Source organism: Odontesthes bonariensis, chromosome 4 (genome assembly GCF_027942865.1).
Source record: "Odontesthes bonariensis isolate fOdoBon6 chromosome 4, fOdoBon6.hap1, whole genome shotgun sequence".
Classification (NCBI taxonomy): domain Eukaryota; kingdom Metazoa; phylum Chordata; class Actinopteri; order Atheriniformes; family Atherinopsidae; genus Odontesthes; species Odontesthes bonariensis.
In genome coordinates, this window is record NC_134509.1 from 43067733 (window position 1) to 43094986 (window position 27254).

At 42.8% G+C, this 27254-nt stretch overlaps 1 protein-coding gene across 1 annotated transcript in view; it reads right to left on the reverse strand.

Moving 5' to 3' along the window:
* LOC142379122 (uncharacterized) overlaps window positions 1–25199 on the reverse strand; it is a 34343-nt gene extending 9144 nt beyond the window's left edge. The window contains exons 1-6 of the mRNA XM_075464258.1: window positions 24716–25199; window positions 22262–22365; window positions 21327–21432; window positions 12374–12519; window positions 2326–2419; window positions 1807–1922 (exon numbers count right to left, since the gene is read on the reverse strand). Coding sequence (XP_075320373.1) covers window positions 1807–1922; window positions 2326–2419; window positions 12374–12519; window positions 21327–21432; window positions 22262–22365; window positions 24716–25010 — 861 coding nt within the window. The 5' untranslated portion in view covers window positions 25011–25199. The remainder of the gene's footprint in view (window positions 1–1806; window positions 1923–2325; window positions 2420–12373; window positions 12520–21326; window positions 21433–22261; window positions 22366–24715) is intronic.
* Window positions 25200–27254: the final 2055 nt, after the last annotated feature.

Genomic DNA, 27254 nt, shown 5'->3' on the forward strand with positions numbered 1-27254 from the left:
TCTTCCAGCCCTTTATTTTAAACAGGCTCAAGTCAAGTTTTTTTTCTTAGGTATATTTGATAATATTATATATGTACAACATGCCCCAGTTGACTTATATTACTTGCATAATGATTATTCCCATGTATTTACACTTCATTTGGGTAAATCTCACTTGTGACAAAGTGTTGCTCTCTCTTTCTGTTCTCAAACACAAACCGTATCCACTGTACTCCTGCATCTTTACTTCGATGTCAGAGTGACATTCAAAACTTTCCAGAATCTCTTCCTTTTCCTGGGTTTCCGTTGCATTTGTGCAGAACGTTTTCAGTTAAACTAAATCATCTACCATCTAATCTACAGAAGAGAGATCAGTAGCAACACAGTGCGAATGACAACTCCTTTGTTGTATCAATAATAAAATGAATTCTTGCCATGTAGGCCATTACAGTGCAGGTACACACCTCCTTAATGTTGGTCAGGGACAGGCCTTGTCTCATGTTGTTTAACACCATAAAGTTTGGACTGATCAACTAAAGGAGAACAACTGTGCACTCAGTTCAAGGTTCATGGGGTGCTGTGTAGCTCAACTGGTTGATCAGAGGCTGAAGTTCTCATTGGATTAAAATCCTGCCAAATTGGGGACAAAATTTTGAATATTTTCAGGGTAGATGAGTCAGCAAAAAGAAAATTGAACACAAAATTATGTTTCTTTCATTTACTTGAAAATACTACAAGTTTAGCTGTGGCTCACTGGTCATATTTTCAACTCTTTGCAGCTGAAATACTAGAAGGCTGTTAAGAAGAGAAAAATAATCAACAGTAATTAAAGAAATATCAGTATGATCCATTTAGAACACAAGACAAAGTGAGAAGTGCTTATGTTCAGGGTCAGCGATCATGGCCCGTCAGACTGACCTGAGAAGTGACTGTGATTGGAACATGTAGTTTGATTTATATTTGATTTACTGTCTGTCAGCTTTAAAGGCTAAATTTACCAGCATGCTTTAGCTGGTGGACATGTGCCCTCTAAATGTTCAGAGAAACAAGTCCTTGAGTTTTTTTCAAGAAGCAACAGAACAAAGACAGATGTTACAATAACCAAATGTCCTGTACTGAGCAGGTCACTTGAATCCATCAAGTTACACCCCTATTGTTTGGGCTCCACGTATACACATTATTTAGCTTCACTTGGTAGATGACACCAAGCTCTTATACACCAAGCTGTTGTACCGATCTTCCTGATTGAATGCCCATACCCTGTGGGTGGTGTCTCTTCTGGTGTTTTTTCAGGTTGCTGGGGTCAGAGAACCTCTCAGGGCATAGTGAACACTGGTACGGTCTCTCCCCAGTGTGGATGTTCCTGTGGATCTTTAGGTTCCAGAACTGGGAGAACCTTTTGCCACAGATAATGCAGCCATACGGCCTCTCCCCTGTGTGTGTCCTCTGATGGGATTCTAAATTTGCAGGGGCAGGAAACCGTTTCCCACAGAAGCTACAGATGTAAAACCTCTTCATGGAGCTTTTGTGGCTCAGCTTTGGACCCTGGTCAAGGAACTGTTTGGACCCCTGACCTGACAGCTGACCGGAGCCTAACTCCTCCGACAGATCAGTTAAAGGAGGCTGATGCTCAAAGGCAAAGCTAACAGCTAATCCCCCCTCTGGTGAAGTCTCAACAGCCAGTCCCCTCCCACTGCTGCCAGGATCTGCTCCAATCAGTGTGCCGGGCAGGTGTGAGAGGGGAGTGAGATGTGAGGACCGGCCTGGGTGGAAATCGCCAATACCAACCCCCCCGTTAGTCCACAGCGAAGTATGGCCATAGCTGACCTCTGAGAAGCCCCGCCCAGAGTCCTGCTGGTCAGACAGCTGATTTTTGGATGTTTGTGGGGTTTCATTAGGTGGACGCATTCCTCTGCAGTCATCCGTGCTGGACTCCACCAATCCTGGACACAAAGAGATACACGCTGAGCAATTTCCTCTGACATTGAGGCTTTTTGCAGTTTTCCGGTACGTTTGTCCTCCATGATGAAGATGACAAAAGGAGAACATTGGCCAAGAAATTTGCACTGACAAATGCGTGATGATGTTCTTCTGCAATGAGGAGGGAAATAAGTCATTCTTTACTGGACAGAGTGTGTGATGGCCAAGACAGTAGGTGAGAGATAACTGAACAGGTGTATGTACTTTGCACTGTGCATAGTTGAAGTGTACCTATGATGAAAATTACAGGCCTCTCTCATCTTTTTAAGTGGGAAAACTTGCACAATTGGTGGCTGACTAAATCATTTTTTGCCCCACTGTTCACCACAGGCTGATCCCCATCTCTCAGTGGGTGTATCTGCTCACCCTCCTGGATGCTGAGGCATGTCTGGTTCAGGCCTCCTGTCACTGGCTCCACATCCTCCACCTTCACCAGCACCACGTCTGGCCCCTCATCCTTCTGCACACACAGTAAAGATCTGGTGTTACATCAGCACACACAAGCAGCATGGATCAGAACACCCTCAGAGTGGGAGGGAAAACTGGAGGGGCAACTTCAGTCAGAAGAAAAGCACAATTTTATTTGAGTGAAGATAAATCCAAAGTAATGAGCCCTTTCCAAAAAAGTTGGGACGCTGAGTTAAATATAAACCCTAACTAGAATGCAATGATTAAAAAATGACGCATTTGTTGACATTTGGTGCTCACATGTGAACACATTCAGAATAAACGGAGGGTGCATTAAAATTCGATCACTCAGACCACATTCAGGTTCCACGCAGGTAAAGCTGCATCTTAGTGTCTGTCATTCAAAAGATAATAAATAACAACACAAAGCCACTTTTTCAGTCATAAAACTTCTTCTTTATTTAGGGTTCTAAAATCAGACCACTCTTCACTAAAAGCAGCATCTGGTCAGTACCGTACATACTGTGTGTTACATACCAGCCTCACAGACCACACAGCACCACTTTATCACCGACTTTACTCCCAAAAACTCTTCGCTGGGCTTCAGTTTGGCTGCATAGCGCAGGTGAAGCCGTTTCAGTTTCATACATTCATGCTTTTATTAAGCATTTAAACTTCGCAGCTGAATTCAAACTACATCATCCAAAACATTAAAACCACCAACAGGTAAAGGGAATATCCCTGCTCATCCTTTTACATTCTGCATCCTGGTTTCCCCGCAGGTTTAGTGGAGCCTCTTTGTCAGCTCTGTGGTCTTGGACTCTCTTACTACACAGGAAGGTTTGAGATATGCGTGACGACTTTGGGAGCCACCGTGTCATTAAATGACTGCAAAGTAAAGATAGATCCATCAAAAACTTGCTGAAAGCGTCTCTAAGCAGCTACCAGGGTAGCTTTCTGTTACACTTTCCTCCTGATTTGTGAAGACGTCAGCCATGCTGAAACAGTTCAACATCACATGTGCCCCTTATTAGTGAAAATTTCAAAGATTTAATGTAATTTACTCGTCCCGTAATGTGTTTCAATAGTAAAATCTTGGAGCACATAACTCACCTGTTTACAGACCAGATAGATCCCTTTTACTGTCACCAGAAGTGCACAAAGTTGGCATTGATCTAGTTTTGCTGAAACTAAAAGGATCAGCTGTTTATCATCACAGTGTGTGAAGCTGCAGCAGCACAGACTGTGTGTGTTTATCACATGGCTCCCACGTAGCAGACGCCTCCATCCAAAGAGACGTACACGTGAGAAACACAAAGCAGTACGGAGAGCTTATTAGGCTGAATGAGTCAGAGTGCAGAAGGTTTTAATATTTTTTAGGAGAGATCATAATGACTTAGCTGCAGAGCTCAACTCAGGTCAGCTGAGAAGCAAAGATCCATCTGTAAATCCATACGCACCAGTAACAAACATGCTCATGTTTTCATTATTCATGCACACGCCATGTGATCCATGTGCACAAAGGAGACAAACAGGAAGTGTGTCACTGCAGAGATGATGTTCACCCTCACACCTGATGATTCCCTCCTGGTGGTCCCACGTCACCGTACAGTACTGTTAGAACCTAACTGGGAGCTGCCGAGGCCCAAAAAAAAAAAATCAGTTAGGAAAACCCTCCCAAAAAAGTGAGACGTACTGCACCATGTAGGGGAAAAACAACAGTTAATCAGTTGGAAGAAAGGAGACGATAATCCACGGGGCCAAGACCCTGCCAGTTGTGTTTTCTGATGAAGTAGAACTTCATTCCACGTGTCGGTTGAGAGGGTGACATCAAACTTATGGAGAGAATGTCCTTGTGTTATATGAACTGTGGGACATTTCAATGTTCAGTCGTATATTTTATGCCACAACCACAAAACACATCTAATCCTCTAGAGTTCTCCTCTAGACTTTGTGAGCCCATGCTGTGTTAACCCACCATGTGATTAGTCAAGCCTGTGAGCACTTAAACGCGTTTTGCAACCAGTCTGAGTCCTTGCAACTAATCTTTCAAACCAGGTACACCAGTGGCACATGGAAATATGTCCCCCGTTGTTTTCCAACAAGCAGGATGAAAGAAAGCAAAAGTGTGTATGTGCACGTGTCAAGTGAGTATCAGACACAACAGGAAACTAGTTTGGTGACTGAACCAGAAAGTTTACATGAGATGCTCTTAAAGTAATAAAATTACTGATGCACTGATGGACCTTTTGTAAATATGGAAAGCAAGAATGTGTCAGCAGAGGCCACTGAAAAGACCATAACATTCAATATATTCCATTTCAATATGAAGCAAGATCGTCCTTTCATTAACTTCATGAGTCATGTTTAGGCCTGGCTATTTCTAACATCTGATTTCACATCAACAGTAACATGTATGGATGGGTTTTAGAAACAGAGGCACACCCACTGAAACTAGGAGAGCAAACCCTTTCGCCCCGCCAGTAGTAGTGTTTACCTTCAGCCCCCCCCCCCCCGAGGGCTACCGTGCATTCACAATTGGTCCACTAACTACTCCCACCCAGGGGACATGCCTGTAACTATGACAACAGGAATGGATACACTTACACTGTATCCTGCAGCCTGTGTTGGACCACAGCTTCTGATGCGGATGACCTTTTTAAATAATTAGACCAGTTTTTTTTTATTATTTTTGAGTGGATTTAGGACATCGGCCAAAACAAAGAGCAAACCGCCTGCTGTCTGATCCATCACCGTCGTCTCTTTTTGTCCCCGAGTTGTTGCTGTCAGTTTCAGAGCCTCCATGGGAGACGTTATGGTCTGTTATACCAGTCAGAGTTGAAACTGATAAAAACCTGAGACTACTGCAGAGTCATTTGATGTGGGGCTGACGGGTGGTTCAACACTTTGACAAAGCAGTCAAAAGACAGATGTTGGCAGTCTTTCTTGACCAGTGTAAAAATGGAAGACACAACACGAGCAAGTTCATTATCAGTGATACTGATGAGTCAACATATAGTGTGGGAGCCTATGTATCTGATTTGGGTGCTCGTTGGATGTGGATGTTAATTTTTGGAGACATTTATATCTTCATTCTATAGGGTCTAAGGAATGAAAAAAAACATGTCTCCATTTTTACTTTTGGCTTTTAGTGCCTTTAAAAGGTGAGATTTATAAACATATATTCTCTGTATAATTTCGCTGCTTGGCCCCCGAGTATTTAAACATTTTGTTCAAAAAGAGGGCTAATGTTTGTCAGGAGAGCTTAAAATTGAAGATTCTTGGCTCTGGAAACAGAGAGCACAAAAAATCAAGGGCCAAATATAGTGATCACCCCAACTTTACATGATGTAAGCATCCTTTTACTTGCCAGCTAAGCAAACTCGGGATCTATTATTTCCAACCTGTCTGCAATAAAATAACTTTTTATCTGACATACACATTTATGTTTCATGTTTAGTCTACCATTACCAGTGTTCCAGTCATAATTGACCGACAAGACTGGTTTGTTTTGCTGTGGATGGTCACATGTGGTTTCAAAAAAAATAATTGACTGATTATTCTTTTTTGGCGAAATTGCATACATTTTCTCAAGTTTTCATGTTTAGCATTTAACTTGCTTAGATTCATTTCATTCATATTTTTTCTTGTTTCGAGGTACAGTATATGATATTTAAAGGGTTAGTGACCTTCAGTTTGATGCATTGCATGTTTCGAGATGGCAAGCAAGATATTCTCTGAAGCAAGATCAGAAGTCGATTTTCAGCTATATATCCAGTGTCAGAAAGCAGATATATCTGGACTGGTACATCAGCCCTCACTGGAAACATATTCCAAATTTCTGTCTTTTGTCCATGAGAGAGGAAAATATGGAGATGCCGATTACCCACAGACAAGCAAACAGCTACAACCATACAGAGCAAGTGATCTGCAGCAGAATAACTCTGTATGGCACAGGAACTGTTACAAATCAACCTGTAACAGTCAGCATCTGCAGCGTGCTAAGATTCGCTACCAAAGAGCACGTGAGGAGGGTAAGCCAGAGAATCTCGAGAAACGGCGTGGTAGGCCTTCGACAGCTCCAGCAGAAACAGCTGCAACGCCTTCATGCTCATCCAGCGAGACTTTGTACACTCGCTCAGCAGCAGCTGCAGCCAGTAAGGAAAAGTGCTTCTTTTGTCAGAAGCAGACCAAAGATATTCTTCATGAGGTGTCCTCTTTTAATGCAGGCAAACAACTGAAAGAAGCTGTGCAAAAGAGCAACAACGAACAGTGGAAAGTACAGCTAAGTGCTGCCATCAGTGCAGATGATGCGCGCACAATTGATGTGAAATATCACCTAAAATGCTGGGTCCAGAATGTTCAACGAAATAAAAGGGCATGTGATGAAAGTAAGGAGTTTGAAAAGCTGGAACATAATGTTGGGGTGGTAGCATCAGATATTGAGTTTATTGGCTTAGTTCGATGTGGCTTGCAGGCTGGAGAGGTCATCAATATGACTGACCTCAAGTCAGCCTATTCCACCATTCTTGAAACAAATGGTGTACATAATGTACAGACATCTACAAAGGACATTAAACAGAAACTTACCTCTCACATTCAGAATGTCCAGTTCATTAAGGCAAAGCGTCGCAATGCTCCTGATCTTGTATGTTTGTCTAAAGTGTGTGATGCAGCCGTGGAAGAAGTGATAACTAAAACAACTCATGATGACATACACAAGTTGTTTGAGAGCGCATCTATTCTGCGAGATGCCATTGCTGCTCATATCAAACAACCTTGGAAATTTGAAGGAGAACTAAGCACCGTTGATGCTGAAAACAATGTCCCCAAAGAGTTGTACACGTTTCTCCGCTGGGTACTTGAAGGACCAACTTCAAGCATTAGACAAGAGACAGTGCGCACAACTTCTGCTCACAGAGATGTCCTTGCTTTGAGTCAGAATCTCATGTTCTCTTTAAAGACAAAGCGTCAAGTCATGTACACAGAGAAACATCCCAACGCACCGTTCCGCCATCACCTAGAATGGCCACAGCAGCTAGCTGTAGGCATAGCAGTTCATCAATCAACAAGAAGTAAGAAGCGTCTTAACTTCCTCCATGGTTCTGGTTTGTCTGTTGATTATGATCGGATCCTGAGACTTGAGACACAGCTGGCTAACTCAGTCATGGAGCTGACCAGGGAGCAGGGTGCCTACTTGCCTGCAAACATGAGAGTGGGAACATTCATATTTTTTGCTGTGGACAACAGTGATTTCAATGAAGACACATCTGATGGTAAAAGGACTCTACATGCTACTGCTACTGCGCTTTACCAACGGCAAACAGTGTCCACAGACATAGCCAGCAGGACCATAATAAGGCCGCTTAACCAGAAAGCAAGAGATCGCTCCTTGAAGACACTGACAATGCCAGACTTTGTCCCGTGTTGTGCACCCAAGACGCAGACAGTCAAAAGTAGCACATTTCCTGACTTTAAACCTGGTACAAGCTTGGATATAATCAAACCCTACTTTGCACAGGACATGGTCTGGCTCCTTTCACGTTCCATGATGCGAACAGATGAGACAGAAGATGAACAGGAATTTAGAGCAGACCACATGCTTCCATCTGGGGGACTTGAGCCAGACGCCGCAGAAGGTTCAGTGGTCATAACTCCACAGTTGACTGAAAATGAACAAATTCCTGTTTTTGAACCTACGTCTGATACAGAGGCAACAGCTCTTCAATACCACAGTTTGGATGTTAATTTCCCTGTGTTAAGCATTTATTTAGCTTGTATGTTACAAAATAAAAATTACAAAAAAAATAAAAAAAATAATAAAAAAAGAAAAGAAAAAATATATAAAATAATTATAAAACAATTATGCATTAAGAAAAACATTATATGCTAACTATTTGAATTAAAATAGTAATACAAGCCATATTTAAGGCATGAATTGCAGTAAAATATCAAAATCAGGTGGAAAAAGGTAAGAAACTGGGAAAAAAAAATGGAGACATATTTTTTCTCAAAGTTCAATGACCCTAGAACACATTTCAACCAGTCTCCAAAAATTAACATTAAAATCCCACGAAAATACATAGGCTCTCCCACTAATACAGCTCATGCACTATTTTTTTTATTTCATCTCAACTTTATTACTGCAATTACTTAACAATTTACAGAAACACCAAACTGCAGTTTTATTTGAAAGAAAGAGGTAAGAGTCAGGATTTGTCCCTGATTATTTTAATTATTGTTTACCCTGTAGGGCTTTTCATTTAGAGTAAAAAGTAAAGAGCAGTTTGGCTTTTTCTTAAAGGTGTAATTTTTTTAAAAACTCCTTTCTGTTCCTGGGAGCATATATCAGGGTGTCAAAAGTCACCAGCAGGTGTAAAACTCACAAAAATACAAACCTGGCATTTGTTTTTGTTCCATTTTCTTCCTCATTTAACGGGTCAAACCAATTTACATTTCTAAAGTCTGTCCCTCCTTAAGTTGACTCCACCTCATCTGTTAAGCCCCGCCCACTCACATCCCCCCTGCTGGACGGATGAAGCCAGCTTCTGGTGGAAATGTTCTGCTGTCAGCTGCACTGAGGAGCATGCATCTTCCATCCAGCAGCAGCCTCAGAGGATATCAGAGCCCAGTGGATAAACTCTATCTGAGGCTAATGTTCCAGCAGAGTTAGCTAAAGACTTTGGATAAACTCTATCTGAGGCTAATGTTCCAGCAGAGTTAGCTAAAGACTTTGGATAAACTCTATCTGAGGCTAATGTTCCAGCAGAGTTGGCTAAAGACTGTGGATAAACTCTATCTGAGGCTAATGTTCCAGCAGAGTTAGCTAAAGACTGTGGATGAACTCTATCTGAGGCTAATGTTCCAGCAGAGTTAGCTAAAGACAGTGGATAAACTCTATCTGAGGCTAATGGTCCAGCAGAGTTAGCTAAAGACAGTGGATAAACTCTATCTGAGGCTAATGTTCCAGCAGAGTTAGCTAAAGACAGTGGATAAACTCTATCTGAGGCTAATGTTCCAGCAGAGTTAGCTAAAGACTGTGGATAAACTCTATCTGAGGCTAATGTTCCAGCAGAGTTAGCTAAAGACTGTGGATAAACTCTATTTGAGGTTAATGTTCCAGCAGTTAGCTAAAGACTGTGGATGAACTCTGAGGCTAATGTTCCAGCAGAGTTAGCTAAAGACTCTGGATAAACTCTATCTGAGGCTAATGTTCCAGTAGAGTTAGCTACAGACTGTGGATAAACTCTATCTGAGGCTAATGTTCCAGCAGAGTTAGCTAAAGACAGTGGATAAACTCTATCTGAGGCTAATGTTCCAGCAGAGTTAGCTAAAGACTGTGGATAAACTCTATTTGAGGTTAATGTTCCAGCAGTTAGCTAAAGACTGTGGATGAACTCTGAGGCTAATGTTCCAGCAGAGTTAGCTAAAGACTCTGGATAAACTCTATCTGAGGCTAATGTTCCAGCAGAGTTAGCTAAAGACTGTGGATGAACTCTATCTGAGGCTAATGTTCCAGCAGAGTTAGCTAAAGACAGTGGATAAACTCTATCTGAGGCTAATGTTCCAGCAGAGTTAGCTAAAGACAGTGGATAAACTCTATCTGAGGCTAATGGTCCAGCAGAGTTAGCTAAAGACAGTGGATAAACTCTATCTGAGGCTAATGTTCCAGCAGAGTTAGCTAAAGACAGTGGATAAACTCTATCTGAGGCTAATGTTCCAGCAGAGTTAGCTAAAGACTGTGGATAAACTCTATCTGAGGCTAATGTTCCAGCAGAGTTAGCTAAAGACTGTGGATAAACTCTATTTGAGGTTAATGTTCCAGCAGTTAGCTAAAGACTGTGGATGAACTCTGAGGCTAATGTTCCAGCAGAGTTAGCTAAAGACTCTGGATAAACTCTATCTGAGGCTAATGTTCCAGTAGAGTTAGCTACAGACTGTGGATGTGCAGCAGCCACTTTTCATCCCACTGTTTCAACAACTTGGTCCAGTTCAACGCTGGACTGAAGAAACTGAGCCACAAAGAGGATCAGTTCCAACTCTCAGAGCCTGAACTTCAGAGCAAGGAAATGGAAGCATAAATAATTCCTCCTGGTTTATTTATTGAGGTATTTTCTCCTTTAGCAGCAGCTAACGCTAACAGCTTAGCTAATGAAGGTGACGTACACCAGCTTCTAAGGAGTTATTGCTGTTCCTTTCTGAAAGATGAACATTATTGTTCCCACATTACTTTGTTAGCTGAAGCTTTCTAGCTGAACGGTTCCGTTCTGTAACTCATCAACCTGCAGCTGTGTGGATAAGGTGTGTTTCCAACACAACACCGCTCCTCTCCTCACTCTCGGTGTGCTAAAGATGTAGGTCTCCGAGCACAACTGTTTAATGAGGTTAATATTTACAAAGTGTTTAAACGCAGTAATTAACGGTACACATGCATTACTACGAGTTACGCTGTGTTCATCTCATTGCTCGCATTGTTTACTAGCATTTAATGCTAACTTACAGCTAACCTGCTAAACTACTTCCCTCTGGGATCAATAGAGGAACTATATGTATCTATATATAGAGCTGGAGGGTTGTTGGTCTGACTGGAGGAACAGCTTCATTATGTCTGTGTTTCTGCATTAAATGACACATGTAGTTGCTGACCTCACCAGATAGGAGGGAAAAGTTACTCTGGAGCCCGAAGTTAAGCTGAAAACAACCCAACTGAGTACATGTTTCAGTACAATTCCAATTCAAGTTGCTCAACTGTTGCTCAAAAGACATTTCTGCTCAACTACTCCGTGGACATTTACAGTCTGAGCGTTGGAGTTCTGGAAGACAACAAAATCAGAAACACATTTATTTTCCAAGTCCCAGATTTGTATGTCTGTGTTATAACACCATCTGTTTTGAGTGATTTCAGATTATATCCCTCTAATTTCTTATCATACATCTTTAAGTATGACTCAACCTACAACTGTGATTGGACACCGAAACGGATCCATTCACATATGATGCAAGTTTAATAGTCTTAAACCCTGTCTTATATTATGTGAGTTATGTAGCAGAGTATCACAGGGGTAGGCATGTGTTTGCATTCCTCTGTGATAACAGGGACGACAGTTAAAGTTTAATTCAAGTCTAACATCTTATTCAGTAGTATTCGTGACAACACGTGATAACCCCATCTAAAGGATTTCTCTCTGGTAACTAAACTCTCTTCACATGGTCAGGTTCTCTTGGAAATGTGACACATTTTAGAAAATTAACTGTTTCACTGAGTTTAAGGTTTTATGCACAAAGTAATTAAATGCTGTCCAGCACAAAGTCTTTATCCGCTGCCAGCAGGGAGTCTACAGTAACTGTGGACACACACAGTTCATTAATGTTCCCAGGTCTCTTCTTCAGTATAAATTTCAGGGTGGCTTTTTTGCTGATGCGTTTTCAGGTTCCTCATCCAGGCAAAACCTCTGCCACACATCCCACAGCAGTAGGGTTTTTCCCCAGTATGGACTCTGTGGTGTTTCCTCAAGTTGCCCGCCTCTGAGAACATCTTCCCACACGTGGAGCAGCTGAAAGGCTTCTCACCTGTGTGGACGCGTTGATGGATCTCCACCTTCTTGGGTCGGTTAAAAGCTTTGCCACAGTAGCTGCAGACAAACAGTCTTTCCTTGCTGGTTTGAGAAGGTGGAGCGCTGCTGTCACTGAGGGGCTGGGACAGTGGGAAAACAGGGCCGCAACCAGTCCAACCATTAACAGAGGACGAGGTTGATGGGAGATCAGCCCCAGTCACTGAATATGAACCATACAGAGTCCCTCCTTTCATTTCCAAAACTGAGCGCTCATTCAAGAGCTTATCAACAAAAGCTTTACTGTTGTCATCATTGTTGCACAAAACCTTTAACTGTGAGCCACTGCTGCCGTCACAGATATACTTGTGTGAGTTCACTGCCACCTGCAGTGAGTCTGCGCCCTCAGCAGAGGAACTGAGCCCACATTTAAGGAGAGGAGGGGAGCCACTGACCTCCACTCCTCTGCTGCTCGTAAGCGTCGCCTTGATGGTCCGACTCTGGATCTGAGAATGAGATCCGGCAGAAGGGATGTGGGTGTCCTGGTCCTCGAGGCTGAGTCTCTGGCCTGCCGCTCCACGAGAGACGCACTCCATCTCTCCTGCAGAAGATCAGTGGGAATGAATTTGGGAAAAAAAAAAAAAACACACACAACAATTCATGCTTTAGTCTTCTTACTTATACTGCTAGACCTGACAAATTTGTACTACTGAGTGGTTACAAGAAGGGTGAGGGGTGACGTTAATAGCCGCTTTCCCACTGTAGGAACCTTTGGCAGTTCCTATAACCTTTTCAGGAACGGGGCCGTTTTTTCCCGCATTCACACATACAGGAACTCGGGACCACGGTCCTCAGTTCCTGGAACCATTTCAGCTCCTTCTCCTCAGCTGGCTCTGTTCTGGGTTCTATAGAACACATCTGATGTAGGTGTTTGGTGGTCGGTAGCTCCGCCCCTTGTCATGTTGTCAGGCTGAAATGTTTCCTCATACGACACGGACACAACCTTGGCGTGTTTAATAAGTTAAACCTCCACGTGGTCTCCTTTGTCTGCGGCGCTCTGCTCTCCTTCCTTCATGAAACCAAGAAGTACGGCCTGCGCTCCATCCTGCGTCTCCTGACTCTCTCTGTGAGCTCTTCCAGCCTCCATGTTAGACGCCCCATGTGATCCTCCATGATTAATATCACCATCATGCAGACCATGAACACGGTGGCCTCCCCGCTCTCCATGTTAGCTTCTTGGTGGTGTTTTTTCTTCTCTCCTTACTTTTACCGGCTTTTGTTTTGTTCTGTTTTGTTGTTGAATGTGGCGCTAAAGTAACACGCCGCTGTCGCAGACGGCTGCGCCGCATCAGTCCCGACCTGGTCCGACTCATGTGGGAATGCAGACTGAAACAGTTCCCCTGGGGAAGGACAGTTATCAGAACGGAATTTGAGTAGGACCGTTCTTAGAACGGCTCTGTCCGAATGCGGCTAATGTGATCAACAGATCTTTGAGTCATCCCGTTCTCTGGACTACGAGCTTCTGTTACTGGGAGTGTCTGTAGCATCAGTGAGCAGACAGACAAAGTTCTCAAACTCAGATTAATTTTAAATCATATTGTGTGAGAGTTGGAAGAAATATTCAGAGGATCCGCTTAAGTTAAAGTACTACAACAACACGGTACAAATAGTTCTCAGACTGCAGCTCACGGACAGCGAGCCAAGCTTTCCGCTGGGTACACAGCATTTGTGTGCACAGCAACAGAATGTTAGCCTAGCAAGCCAGACCCGTACAGCAAAAAGCTGTACAGGGGTCTAGTGACGCTGGATAGCAGTGTGGGCGGGATAAACGGCTGTCTGTCAAGTTCAACGCCACGCAATAGGATGGCGCAACAACCAATCAGAGCGATGAAGAAGTTTTACGTAGTCAACGCGACGGAATGGTTTGTAGTCTATGGCCTGAAAAGCTGATTTCTCTTAAGCTCTAAACTCTGTAAATATATAACTTTAGCAACATTTGAAACATTTTCAGGCGAGAAAGTAGTCGTTTAGATCCCCAAGGTGTTAAACCTGACAAAATACCGGCTATTTACAATTTTGTTCCCACGAATTCGGCGCTGCTAAAGCTAGCCGCAGTGAGCAACGCACTTCCGGTTTTGCCGTTTTGACTGCTCTCGTCCCGTTAACGGAATTTGACCGTTCAAATGCCTTACCGGAGAGTTTTGTCAGCTCTGAGACGAAGATCGGCCCGCCGTCTTCGGTACATCATGCTCGCAATCGACTGGGGAAAGCCTGTTCGCCGGGCGCAGCCATTGTTTACCTCTCTCTGGAACTTTTTTTTTTTTTTAAACCTCTCTCTGGAACTACACACTGAAACGTCGCACCTCTGTCGTCACTAGGTAGCCCGGCCTCCGACCCCGCTCCTCACGATTTGATTGGCTCGATTAAGTTTTGATTTGGAACCTCGCAACACGACCACAAGTGACTAGACTAGCCCCGGAGCAAATTCCATTTGCGGCCGCTAGGGGCGTCTAGATTTCTAGGCTAACAGAATGTAGAAAACAGCTGAAAACAGTCCGGTGAGACGCAGGAGTTTTAAAGGGTAAATGACACTTCCTCATTTGCAGTCTGATCCTGAATAATAAAGATAATAAGACAACAAATTTAAATGTACTTAAACTGATGAGTCCTGGAGAAGTTGATTTCTTAAAGTAAATCTGATAAACAGTCAGGTCTGCAGGTTTGTGAGCAGCTGCTGCTGGCAAACTGCTTCCATCCATCCTGAAATGAGCTGGCTGCCTGTTAGCAGATCAGCGCAGCTTTAGGCTGTCGCTCGCAGAAGTGAACACACCTAGATACGCTTCTGATTTGCAGCCATGTACATATTTGTTTTCATCTTTAACTAGTTGAACAATATTTCATGAGCTTCAAACACTCTATGTCCAAAACTTATTTTGAAAACTAACTAAAGCTGTCAGATAATTGAAGAAAGGTAAAGAGTACAACAGTGGATTTGTAGTTTAACTTCATTTAAGTAATTAGTTCCATTCTGTTTGTTTATTTTTAATTTAATGGTTCCATCCTTTAAATGAGGAAAAAAAGCAGTTAAATAATCTGGTGGTGGACGACCTGCTCAAATATTACAAGGACACTTTAAAATGGACCAACGCTGGGGGAGTCACGTGACGCGATGCGAGAGGAAGCCACGGAGTAGGGGAGCTCCGCTCGCGCCGTTGCCTTTATCCTTTAAAATATTTACACCAGAGATAATAGCTTCCAGTATACTTGATACTAACTAAAGAAGTTGCAAAAATGTCGAAACATGCTAAGACTTCGGCTTGTGGAGACATTAAAAGACATTTGCGTTCATGCGGGGCTGACGCCATGATGCAAGACCATGAGGGAGCGGAGGTGCCGCAACAAGCTAACGATATAGCACAGGATATCAGTAACATCTATTCCGCACTAACAAAAATATCTGAAGATCTGACGGGGTTGGCAGAAATACGTCGCACCACCGCGTCGGTAGAGACTAAACTATCATCCCTAATTACAAGAATGGACGACATGGAGAAGCGCGTGGAGTCTTTGGAAATGACCGAGCAGGAGTGGCAAGCTAATCCGCCAGCTAGCAAGTCAGATGTCGGACAGATATGGGATAAACTAGAAGACATGGAGAATCGCTCGCGACGCAATAATGTTCGCTTCGTCGGCTTTCCGGAGGGCAAAGAAGGGGGAGATGTGGTGAAATTTTTGGAGGAGCTGTTGCCAAATTTGCTGAACATGGAAGGGAGACGAGAGATTGAACGGACTCATCGGATTGCTAGCCAACGATCCACACCAGGTGACAGACCCAGAGCGATACTGGCCAGGTTTTTGAGATCGTCGGACCGGGATGCGGTGTTGCGGGCTGCGAGGAACAAAGGCAAGCTGAGCTGGGAAAACACCACTATTATGCTTTTCCCCGACTACTCCAGAGCTACCCAGATGAAGCGCGACAAGTTCAGGGAATGCAAGAAAAAGCTGCATGATCGTGAAGTACGCTTCAGGATGCTATTCCCGGCTAAACTGAGGATCGAGACCGACGAGGGGGAGAGGGCGTTTGACAGTCCCCGGGAAGCTATGGCTTTCATAGACGCTATGCAGTAAGTGCTGATAACGGAAGTGTTTTCATTCTCATCCCAAGCACCTAAATGTTCAATTAAAGACACTGGTGTAGACTCATTGTTATGGCAGCGACGCGCGTGAGGGGTTACGACGAGTGGAGTCTCGCGGACCAGACACGGACCGTCGGACCTTCGTTGAAGGGACTTTTGTGGGGGTGGAAATGTGCAAAGTTCAGGTTCAGTTGCACACGCTTTGTTTTGTTAGTTTTATGGGGATTGTGTTTAGACACCACCACTGTGTAATGTCATTGTTTTTGGTGAAGGGTTGTATGTTATTAATGCGCGGGCAGGAATGCCTTCACAAATAGGTTTAATGCGTCTCGCCACTTGGAATGTAAATGGGCTGGGGAACCCGGTTAAGAGAAAAAAGGTTATGATGATGCTTAAGAACAAAAAATATGACGTGGTGTTTCTTCAAGAAACACACATGTCAAAAGAGGAGTCTGGGAAGCTCTGTGCAGGATGGGTTGGACATGTTTTTTACAGCACAGGCTCTAGCCAGAGCAAGGGTGTTATAACCTTAGTAAGTAAACATTTACAGTTTAACTGTCTTAAGCAAATTAAGGATAATTCGGGAAGGATGATAATTGTACTGGCTGAAATACAGTCTCAGAAGCTGATCTTGGCTAACATATATGCACCTAATCTGGATGACCAAACTTTTTTCACTGACCTTGAAAGGAAATTACAAACTGCTGGGAATCATGCTGTTGTTTTGGGAGGGGATTTTAATCTTTTAATGGATCCAGCTCTTGACCACAGTGGGACAGTGTTGCGTAAAGTGCCAAGGGCTGCTATAACATTACAGAGAATTTGCAAATCTTTAGGATTAATAGATATTTGGAGGATCATGAACCCCTCTGGCAGAGACTACACTTTTCTTTCACCAGTACACAAGACCTATAGCCGAATAGATTTTTTCCTAATATCCAAAGCACTCATTTCCTCTGCTATAGGTTGTGAAATAGGGAACATTCTTATTTCTGATCATGCTTGGGTCAGCTTGGACCTTTTACTCCAAAGTGAGAGAAGAAAGTCTTACAGATGGCGTTTGAACTCGTCTCTTCTGCGGGACCCAGTAAATGTTGAGTGGCTAAGGACAGAACTAAATAATTATTTGGAGATTAATTGGCAATCTGTATCATCAGCAGGTGTTGCATGGGAGGCCCTAAAGGCTGTGATCAGGGGACGGATCATCCAACGCACGTCATATCATAAGAAAATTAAAACACGGGAGCTGCTAGAATTGGAAAATGTAATTAAACAGGCCGAAACAGAGTTGAAGCAACATATGACACAAGACGGCATGAGAAAATTGACAAAGTTAAAATATCAGTATAATAACATACTATCCCAGAAGGTTGAATTTAATCTATTTAGGTCTAGACAAACATATTTTGAGTCAGGAGACAAAGCAGGAAAGTTGCTTGCCAGTTATATAAAGCAGAGGGAGTTGTCCTCCACTATTCCTGCTGTTAGGTCGCTGGCTGGAGACCTGCTTACTGCAACTGTAGATATTAATCAGGCATTTAAAGAATTTTATAGTAATCTCTATAGTTCAGCATCTACCTCGTCTGAAGAAGAAATTCATGACTTTATAGTACCACTAGGACTGCCAAAACTGACAGATGAACAAAGGGATTTTCTAGACCTTGATATTACTGTTGAGGAGATTAAAGGGGTAATTAAGGCTTTACCGTCGAGTAAAGCACCTGGGCCCGATGGCTTTACTGGGGAATTCTTTAAGAGCTTTGCAACAGAGTTAGCTTCACCTTTACTAGAGGTCTATAAGGAAGCGCTAGGGGGGGGAGTTCTGCCGCCGACTCTGAGACAGGCCCTTATTAGTCTAGTTCCCAAGAAAGGTAAAGATCTGGATGAATGCAAGAATTATCGTCCTATTTCATTAATGCAAATCGATGTTAAGATCATTTCAAAAATTTTAGCAAACCGATTAGATAGCGTAATTACATCACTGATTCATACTGACCAAGTGGGATTCATTCGCGGTCGTAGCTCCTCAGATAATATTAGACGCCTTATTGATGTCATGTGGTCGGTTGCCGACACCCAATCCCCGGTTGCTGCAATATCTCTGGACGCCGAAAAGGCTTTTGATATGGTCGAATGGGGGTATTTATTCAAAATCTTAAAAGAGTTTGGATTTGGTAGCACCTTTATAAGATGGATTCATGTATTATATAAGCACCCAGAAGCAGCAGTGCAGACCAATGGGTTGATTTCAGACTATTTTATGTTGGGAAGAGGAACCAGGCAGGGTTCACCCCTATCCCCTTTGCTTTTCTGTTTAGCCATTGAGCCTCTTGCAGCTGCCATACGTGAGGCGACAGATTTTCCGGGGGTCACTGTGGGTGGGATGGTACATAAACTGATGCTTTACGCCGATGACATCTTATTACTGGTCTCCGATCCTAGCAGATCTGTACCATGTCTTCTTGGAATTATAGACTTATTTTCAAAATTTTCCGGATACAGGGTGAACTGGTCCAAGTCCGAGGCACTCCCCTTAACAGCTTATTGCCCCTCCACTGCCTTCCGTCCAGGTGCATTTCAGTGGCCTCAGCAAGGTATTCTGTATTTGGGTATTCGGTTTCCCAGACAGCTTAAAGATTTGGTTAAAGTCAATTTTGACCCATTATTACAAAAAATTTCTTGTGATGTTGAAAGATGGGCAACTCTTAATTTGTCTATGGCAGGTAAAGTTAACATTTTGAAAATGAACTGTGTTCCCAAACTCAATTATCTTATGCAGTCCCTCCCCTTAGAAATTCCCCACTGTTATTTTAAAAGGTTCGACAGAATATCCAAGATATTTATCTGGAATGGTAGACGGCCCCGTCTGAACCACAGCAAGTTACAGAGACCGGCTGATAAAGGAGGCTTAGGGCTACCAAAGATGTTATTTTACTATTATGCTTTTAATTTAAGGCACTTGGCCCATTGGTCTCTCCCTCCGGAAAGAGCCCCGCCGTGGTATTGTATGGAACAAGCTGTTGTTGCCCCTCTGTCACCCATGCAAGTCTTGTCTACTAAATTAAGTAAAAAAGCAAATACGCATCCAATAATCGGTCATCTTAAATTAATTTGGACAAGGGTTGCCCGTATATTCAAATTTGATCCCTTTCTAAATATCTCTTCAAGTATCTGGTTAAATCCTAAATTACGAATTGGTAAATTTCCCATTTATTGGAAGATATGGCAGGAGAAGGGAGTGGTCACACTGGGGGATCTGTATTGTGATGGTTCATTAAATTCTTTTGGGGTGTTGGTGCGGCGGTTCAGCATCCCTACATCTCACTTTTTCAGGTACCTGCAACTCCGACATATGTTGGGGGCGGTTTTTGGGTCCGCTGCAGCGGTTCCCCACAATGCAGAGCCTCTAGAAAGAATTTTAAAGAGTTATGGGAAAGGACACGAGGCAGCTGTCTATTATTCTATGTTGATTCAGACTCTTGGTAATGGGCCCATTGCAGCTCTACAGAAGACATGGGAAAGGGATCTGAACTTGACATTTAGTGATGAGGATTGGAACAGAATTTGTAGGAATATTAAAGTAGTTTCAAGGGATGCAAGAATACGCCTTATTCAATTCAAAATTATGCATCGTTTTTATTGGACTCCCTCTAGATTATTTAGATTAGGATTATCATCCACTTCGCACTGTTGGCGATGTAAGTCTGAGGAAGGTACTTTAATTCATGTTTTATGGTCATGTCACAAAGTCCAACAATTTTGGACCAATGTTTATGATAATCTATGTGAGATAACAGAGATGCTAATTCCATTTATTCCTAGACTATTTATTTTGAGTGATCATTCAGTTCTGACAGGACAGGATAAACATGTTAAAAGCTTTATCCAGTCTAGTATTATGATTGGCAGACAAATACTTGTCAGGGGATGGAAGACGGAGGGGGTACCCTCTACGCAAGAGTGGGCAGTAGAGATGGCACGAGTTGCAGCTTTTGAAAAAATGTCATATAAACGACTGGGTAGACTGGATATATATGAGGCAAAGTGGAGCAAATATCTAACTTTTAACTTCAATTAAAGGGGTTATATAGTGGAGAGACGCAAGGTTTCAAAAAAGTTGTATAAATATATAACTGTGTTTCTTCTTATTTTTATATGTATTTTATGTTTTTTATTGTTACTTTGATCATGTTGTTTGTTAACAGAATACCTCTTTAATGCAGTGCTCACCTTATTTACTTCTTGTTTTGATTTTACCGCAAATAATTTTCTGTGTCTATTTTTGTCTTCATTGATACGATTGGTGTAACTATGGCAGTTATGTGAAGGAGCACGGGGGTAGATGTTGGTAACCAGAAAGCGATCAGCACAGATGGTGGTGCTTGTTTAGGGGGGTGGGGGGTCTGTCTGTTTTGTAATTGTTGAATAATGAAAATGGAAATAAAAACTGTTAATCACAAAAAAAAAATGGACCAACGCTGTCATACTTCTTCCATCTTGACAACATTTACGATGACACCTTGGTAATAAACTGCACCAATTTTACTTTAAATGGAAAAAAAACGTACTTCTCCTACCTTTGAATTAAAACTGTAGTTTGGTAGTCTCAGGTTTTTAAATCAGCTTCAGCTCTGACTGGTATATAACACCGGGTGTACACACTCATTTGTAATGACCGTGCTGCGGTAGTTTCTTTACAGTAACACACGACTACAGACCATAGTCTCACAACGAGCTCTGAAAGGACAGCAACGACTCGGACAGAAAGAGACGACAGTTCTGCTGAAGCTGCAGGTCCAGCAGTGTGTCACGCTGAGCTTTAAACGCTGAGGTCTAGGCACCAAACTACTTTTCTCTGCAGATGCTGAGCTGCACAGAGAACACAGTGTGTTACTTTCTTTCCCACAGATCCATCTCATCACCGGTGTGAGTGTTTCTGGTGTGGGCCACAGGAAACAGCTGATGCCACTCTGCACTGGGGCATCAATAAGACGCCACATTAGATCTGCACTCTCCAACGCTCACACATGACACGTGCACGCCTGGTTCCATCCTGCTGTTTCAGTGGATTCATGCTGACAACTTAAGAGGAACCAACCAAAACATCGGGGGACATTATTCCAAGTCGCACAGCTGCACCTGGTTTGAAAGCAATGATTCAGAAACTGGTTGGAAAATGTGACTAACTGGTCCCAGACTGGAGCTCTGCCGATTGATCACAGTGTTTGTTTTCTAGAAGAGTTGGTCTGTGACAGTATGTGTCTGCACTCACCATCATCACGGAGAGGCTCCATTTCTTCAACCTGTGGCATGTTTGTCTCCATCTTCTCCTCTTTCACCAGCGGTACATCTGGCTTCACCAACTGCACATCTGGAGACTGCAGAAAGCAGGTTTGTAACTCCGTCAGCAAAGACAGATGCAGGTACAGCACATACACAACCCACTGCTGTCTGAATGAAGAAACAAAGAGTTTGCATGGAAACATGTCACACGTGCTAGATAATATTTGCTTCCACCAACAGGTCAAAGGGGAGAGAACAGAGTTTTACTGAAGTGGGAAGTAGGACTTTTTTATGGATGATTTTTAGAGCTGGTCTGAAGTCAGCGCTCTGGGATGCAGCAGAGTAGGAATTTAAGTAGATCCTGCTTGCTAACAATGTTATTCTTAAACAGACATACACAATGCATTGGTTAGTTACTGGAATAACACCACAGGGATAAAGAGCTGACAATCACCTCCAGCCTCCTTTGCAATAAGCATTTGTCATCTGGAAGTTGGACAAGCTTCCACAGCTGAGATAAATGGACAATGTGCTGCGACTTGAACCCTCTCTGTGCCACAAGCATCCTCATGTCATGCCAACCTCAGAGCGGCACCTGTTGCAGCATCATCACCGGGACATACTCATCATGAGAATGGAAGCTACACGCTTTGAAAATGTTAATAAGTGACCAAGATGATTTAATCTGAGATCTATTAATCAGGATGCCCAGCAGACACACTCAACACATCTTAGGGTAGAGAGCACTTATCCTTTTCTTAGCATTTTTAAATCTATATTTATTGATTTAGTGATTGTTTTAATTGTTGATGTTTGGCTGAGAGGTTGATAATGTAGTTTTCAGAGGAGTGACAAACTCTTGTAGATTTCTTTCTGCTTTACTTTTTGAAGACTTTTTATTTGTTTTCCTGGGTCATTTCTTACCTTTGTCTGGATGCGTTCAGAATGAGTCGGCTGAGGCGCTGCTTCTTCTACAACAGCTCTGCCCGACCACAGTGTTACTTCCACCTGTTGCTCAAACACACCATCTAAACGACAAAAAAAGTCCTTTAACAAGCGTTCCAATAAATTCGACTGCATTGCTGCAGAGGAATGTAAACTTTGCTGGCAGTGGTTTATTTGGGATCAGATGGGCTTGGACTGGCTCTAGTGTGACCAACGTGGACCAACATGAAGAAATTCACATACACAACACGTTCAAATTTTGAAATACATTTTAAAATCAAGACATTCAAACTGAAATTTTATTTCTGCATCTAATATGTTTTGCATTTGTTTATGCATCTAATATAAATAGAAAGAGTCTAGGTCTTTTACAAAAAGCACTCCATAAATCAGAAACTACTGTCAAGAGCCTAAAACAGACAATGAAGTCTGTATGAATAAAGCCCACTGTCATTAACTTCAGAGTCAAAAAGCAACAGGAAGAGCACTCAGGGAGGGGAGACATCCAGCTGCCCATTCTGCTCATAAACAGGTGATAGGCTCCTGACTGGGCATAAAAGTTCTGTGTAAAAGAGGAAACTTTGGAAACCAACCCTAAAGCTGGAGTTATAGTTGACGCGTCTGTCACGGCGGTGGCGGACCGTGACGTCAAAATGATGTTTCAGGCCTGGCGCTTGCCTTGAAAAGACGGCGCAGCGCGGTGTCGTGCACCACTCGATTTTTGTAACTTGGCGCCGAGAATGACAAACCGGATGGACCAATGTGAGACCAGGCTCAGTGAGGAGGTGCGTTTATACAGGCAGCTGTACGAAACTGCAGTGAAACCGCACAGGGAGCACGTAAACTCCCCAAACTGGTGCACAGAGATGGGCAGAACTTTGGGGAAAGAGGGAAAGTTCTGTAAGAATGTGTGGAAGAAGCTACGGGACAGATACGTGAAGGCAAAGAAGAGGGCAGAGACTCCAAGTGGTGATGCCGGGGGCTTCAGACATTCACCTCTATTAACTAAATTAAAATGATCAGAATACTGCAGCAGTATCATTAATGACAGTGTTCCTGCTCTTCATTGTTTTCTTCTCCACTTTCGTGGTTGTAGAGTAGCGGTAACCTTCACGTAGCAGCGCCACCTCTGTGACGGAGAAAATTGCAACTACTGGTGCATCGATTTGCGCCACCGTATATAGCCGGCACGAAATCGTGACGTCATCAACACCGCTCGCGCTAGCAGACGCGGCAACCATGCTAGAGCCTTAACCCTAACCCTACCCTAACCCTTTACAAGGAAAAACACACCTTTGTATGCAGCAAATGCATAAAAAAAAACTCAATATGTGGTCCTGAATCAGTGTGCCACGTTTGGTTTTAAGAGATCAAAGCTTTGCTGAGATAAAGTTTTCCCCAAAAATATTTGGACACCAGTGTTTCCCGCAGCGCATTATAGTTAAGGCGGCCGCCTTAGCAAACTCGCACCGCCTTGCCAACGTTCCCAAAATTTTTTTGTTTTTAAACTGAAGTAATGCTTTGCCAGGCTCAGACATTAAAAGACAGCATTGATAACATTGAATTGCGACACCTACTGGTTGTTAATGTAAATAGTTAATAATGTAAATAAAAAAGTGTTACAGCTCTTAAACAGCTTCGTTATTGCTCTAACAGCCATGTCAAGCCCATTACATTTATTCCACACCCCCAAGTATCTATCATCTGTCCTTTCTTCACATCACAAAGTGCAACAATAACTGCAAAATGGGTAATATTGTAATATGAAGGCACCAACAGTTACATTGCATCTTATAGACTATACACATTCCATTTTATTATATAGTCCTGCTTTGTACAAAGCTTCAACAGTTTTTTCTTATTATTATCTGAGTTATGAATACGTATGGTCTGTGTGTGGATAAGTGGCAATAAAACCGGTTTTATCTCGGTTTTAACCCTTCAGGACCAAACTGAACACCTATGATATATTTGTAAGACTCGGCCATGAGGTGCTCTGACAACTCATTATTTTAAGCTTGTGTGGTTTTAATACTGGTGAAGATACACAGCCGTGAGAGCTGCTGATAGAGATGTGTTGACATATACACTCAATTCAGTATCATTTCTATAGGGCCCAACAAGTGTCATCTCAAGGCACCTCAAAGACACAGTCCAATTCAAGCCAATTACAATCCAAATCCAATTAATTTCATTCGAAATTATTCCAATTAATACAGAGACCATTTAAAAAAGTAGCCTTGCTAAGGAAACCAACAGATTGCACCGAAACTTAACTTGAATCCAGTCTCCCATGATGACAAACCACAGTGGTCTTTTATTAATAATAATAATAATAATAAATTTAATTTAAACAGAAGTGGTCCAGTGGTGGGCTGTGTAGTGGAAACCCTGTTCTTAAGCTGACTCCACCATCTGTCATGACCATCTTACCTGTGGAGCACGAGGACTCCTGGAGCCTGTCGCCCCCGCTGACATGCACGCGCGGCCGGCCGCTGTTGGTCGCGCTCTCCCGGAGCCTTCTCTCAGCATAACCTCGCGCCATCTTCAGCTCCAGCAGGTGCAGCTTCCTCTTCAGAGCTTTGTTCTCTCTCTGGCACTGAGACATCTGTAAACTCACCACTGCGTAGTCGTCGTCCACCAGTTTGCAGATTTCCGCCACAGCAGCATTGGCCAGAACCTCCATGATGGAGGCCAACTGGGTCTGGAAAGCCAGGCGGCTGGACATGGTTCCGGCTCACAAACTGCTCACAAACTGCTCACAAACTGCTCTGTCCTTCTAAAGTCAGTTAATTCCTCTCAGAGTGAAGCAGCGAAGTCAAACCATTGCAGCGACTGTGCAACTAAAACGTGTTTTTATGCCGATTTAAAAATGTCAAGCTCAAACATGCTAAAGTAGCTCATTCTCGGTGTAAAGCTCACCCAACCGCACAAATAGCACGTCATTTCCGGCTGGGCCCCCGTTCCAGTGGTGCGCGAAGCGCGTACACCAAAGTTTCTCTACCGACAATCAGAGGGCCCTGTCCAGTAGTTTAATAAAAACCTATGTGGTATTTTCTTGATTCAACCGCCAAGAGGTGAATTAAAAATGGTAAAAAAAAGAAGCCGACCACCGTGACAGAGCTGTGATGGTCTGCAGAGACCCCCCAGCTGTGCAGAAAACACCCAGCCAGAAGTGTAGAATCTTACAGCAGTTTCAGACATCTTGTTTGTAATATATCATTTACAATTAAATAGAATTAATAATTTGATTATTAAGGTTAGGTTACTAAAAAACAAAATGAGGCATTTTTTGGTATTTACATGGAGTTGCCGTATTTAGAAAGAAATAACAAAGAAAAATACGGGACGATTGGCTACTGTAGATGCTACTGTCCAAGTGTGTGTTTGTCAAAGATCACACAAGTCTCTAATGAGTGTTTATTTTTATTAAACTCGGAGCATTGCCTTTCATCATAGCAGGCAGGCAGAACCAAGTGAGCCCCCTGCAGCCTGAACAGCCACAAATACACGAGGCGGTGCGACCCCTGCTGGGCACAATGTGATCATCCATCAATGATCTTCATCCCTTCCCTTAAACTCACATCCAAACAGAAATGAAAGAGCACTGGATTTATGAAAGCACTCTAAACATTTCTATATGACTTCACACTTTTAGCAATAGCCTTAGCTGCACTTAGATGAACTGAAAACAATCCAATATTAAATAAATATGGACGAATGTACCGCAACAGAAGTCTCTGTTAGTGAATGAGTTGATTTCTGATCATCATATTGATATATTTTGTCTTACAGAATCCTGGCTGCAGCAGGAGGATCATGTTAGCATTAATGAAGCAACTCCCTCTGACTGTTTAAATGTTCACGTTCCTCGAACCACAGGCAGAGGAGGAGGAGTGGCAGCTATCTTCAGATCAGGGTTACTCATCAGTCCCAGACCCAAGATTAGTTTGAGCTCTTTTGAATCTCTGATTCTCAGTTTTTCCCACGCAAAGTGGAAATCCCAGAAACCTCTTGTGTTTGTTGTTGTGTATCGTCCACCTGGCCCTTATTCTGAGTTTCTGTCTGAATTCTCAGAGTTTTTATCCCAGTTAGTGCTGAGTACAGATAAAGTCATTGTAGTGGGTGACTTTAATATTCATGTAGATGTTGAAAATGACAGCCTGAATATGAACTTTAATTCTATATTGGACTCTATTGGATTTTCTCAGAGTGTTCACAGACCGACTCACTGCCTTAATCACACCCTTGATTTTGTGCTGACTTATGGCATTGAGAGTGAACAGTTAACAGTGTTCCCTCATAACCCTGTCTTATCTGACCATTTTCTGATAACCTTTGAGTTTACATTACTTGACTATACAGTTTCTGAGAAGAAATGTACATATAGAAGGTGTCTATCAGAGGATGCTGTAACCAGATTTAAAGAATTAATTCCATCATCCTTTTCTTCACTGCCATGTGCAGATATGACAGAGGACGACTTCCTAAACTTTACTCCAGCAGCACTTGACTCTCTTGTTGACAGCACTATAGTTTCAATGCGTACAGCACTGGACAATGTTGCCCCTCTGAAAAGGAAGGTAATCAGTCAGAAGAGGCTGGCTCCTTGGTATAATTCACAGCTGCGTGCTTTAAAGCAGACTGCAAGAAAGCTGGAGAGACAGTGGCGTTCCTCTAATTTAGAAGAGTCTCAATTAGTCTGGAAAGATAGTTTAACAATGTATAAGAAAGCCCTTCGTAAAGCTAGAACTGCTTATTATTCATCATTGATAGAAGAGAATAAGAACAATCCCAGGTTTCTTTTCAGCACTGTAGCCAGTCTGACTAAGAGTCCGAGCTCTGCTGAGCCAGGTATTCCTTTAACTCTCAGCAGTGATGATTTCATGAGCTTCTTTATTAATAAAATTGTTTCTATCAGAGAGAAGATTGATGGAGTCCTTCCCACTATTATCAGTGATGTATCATCAAG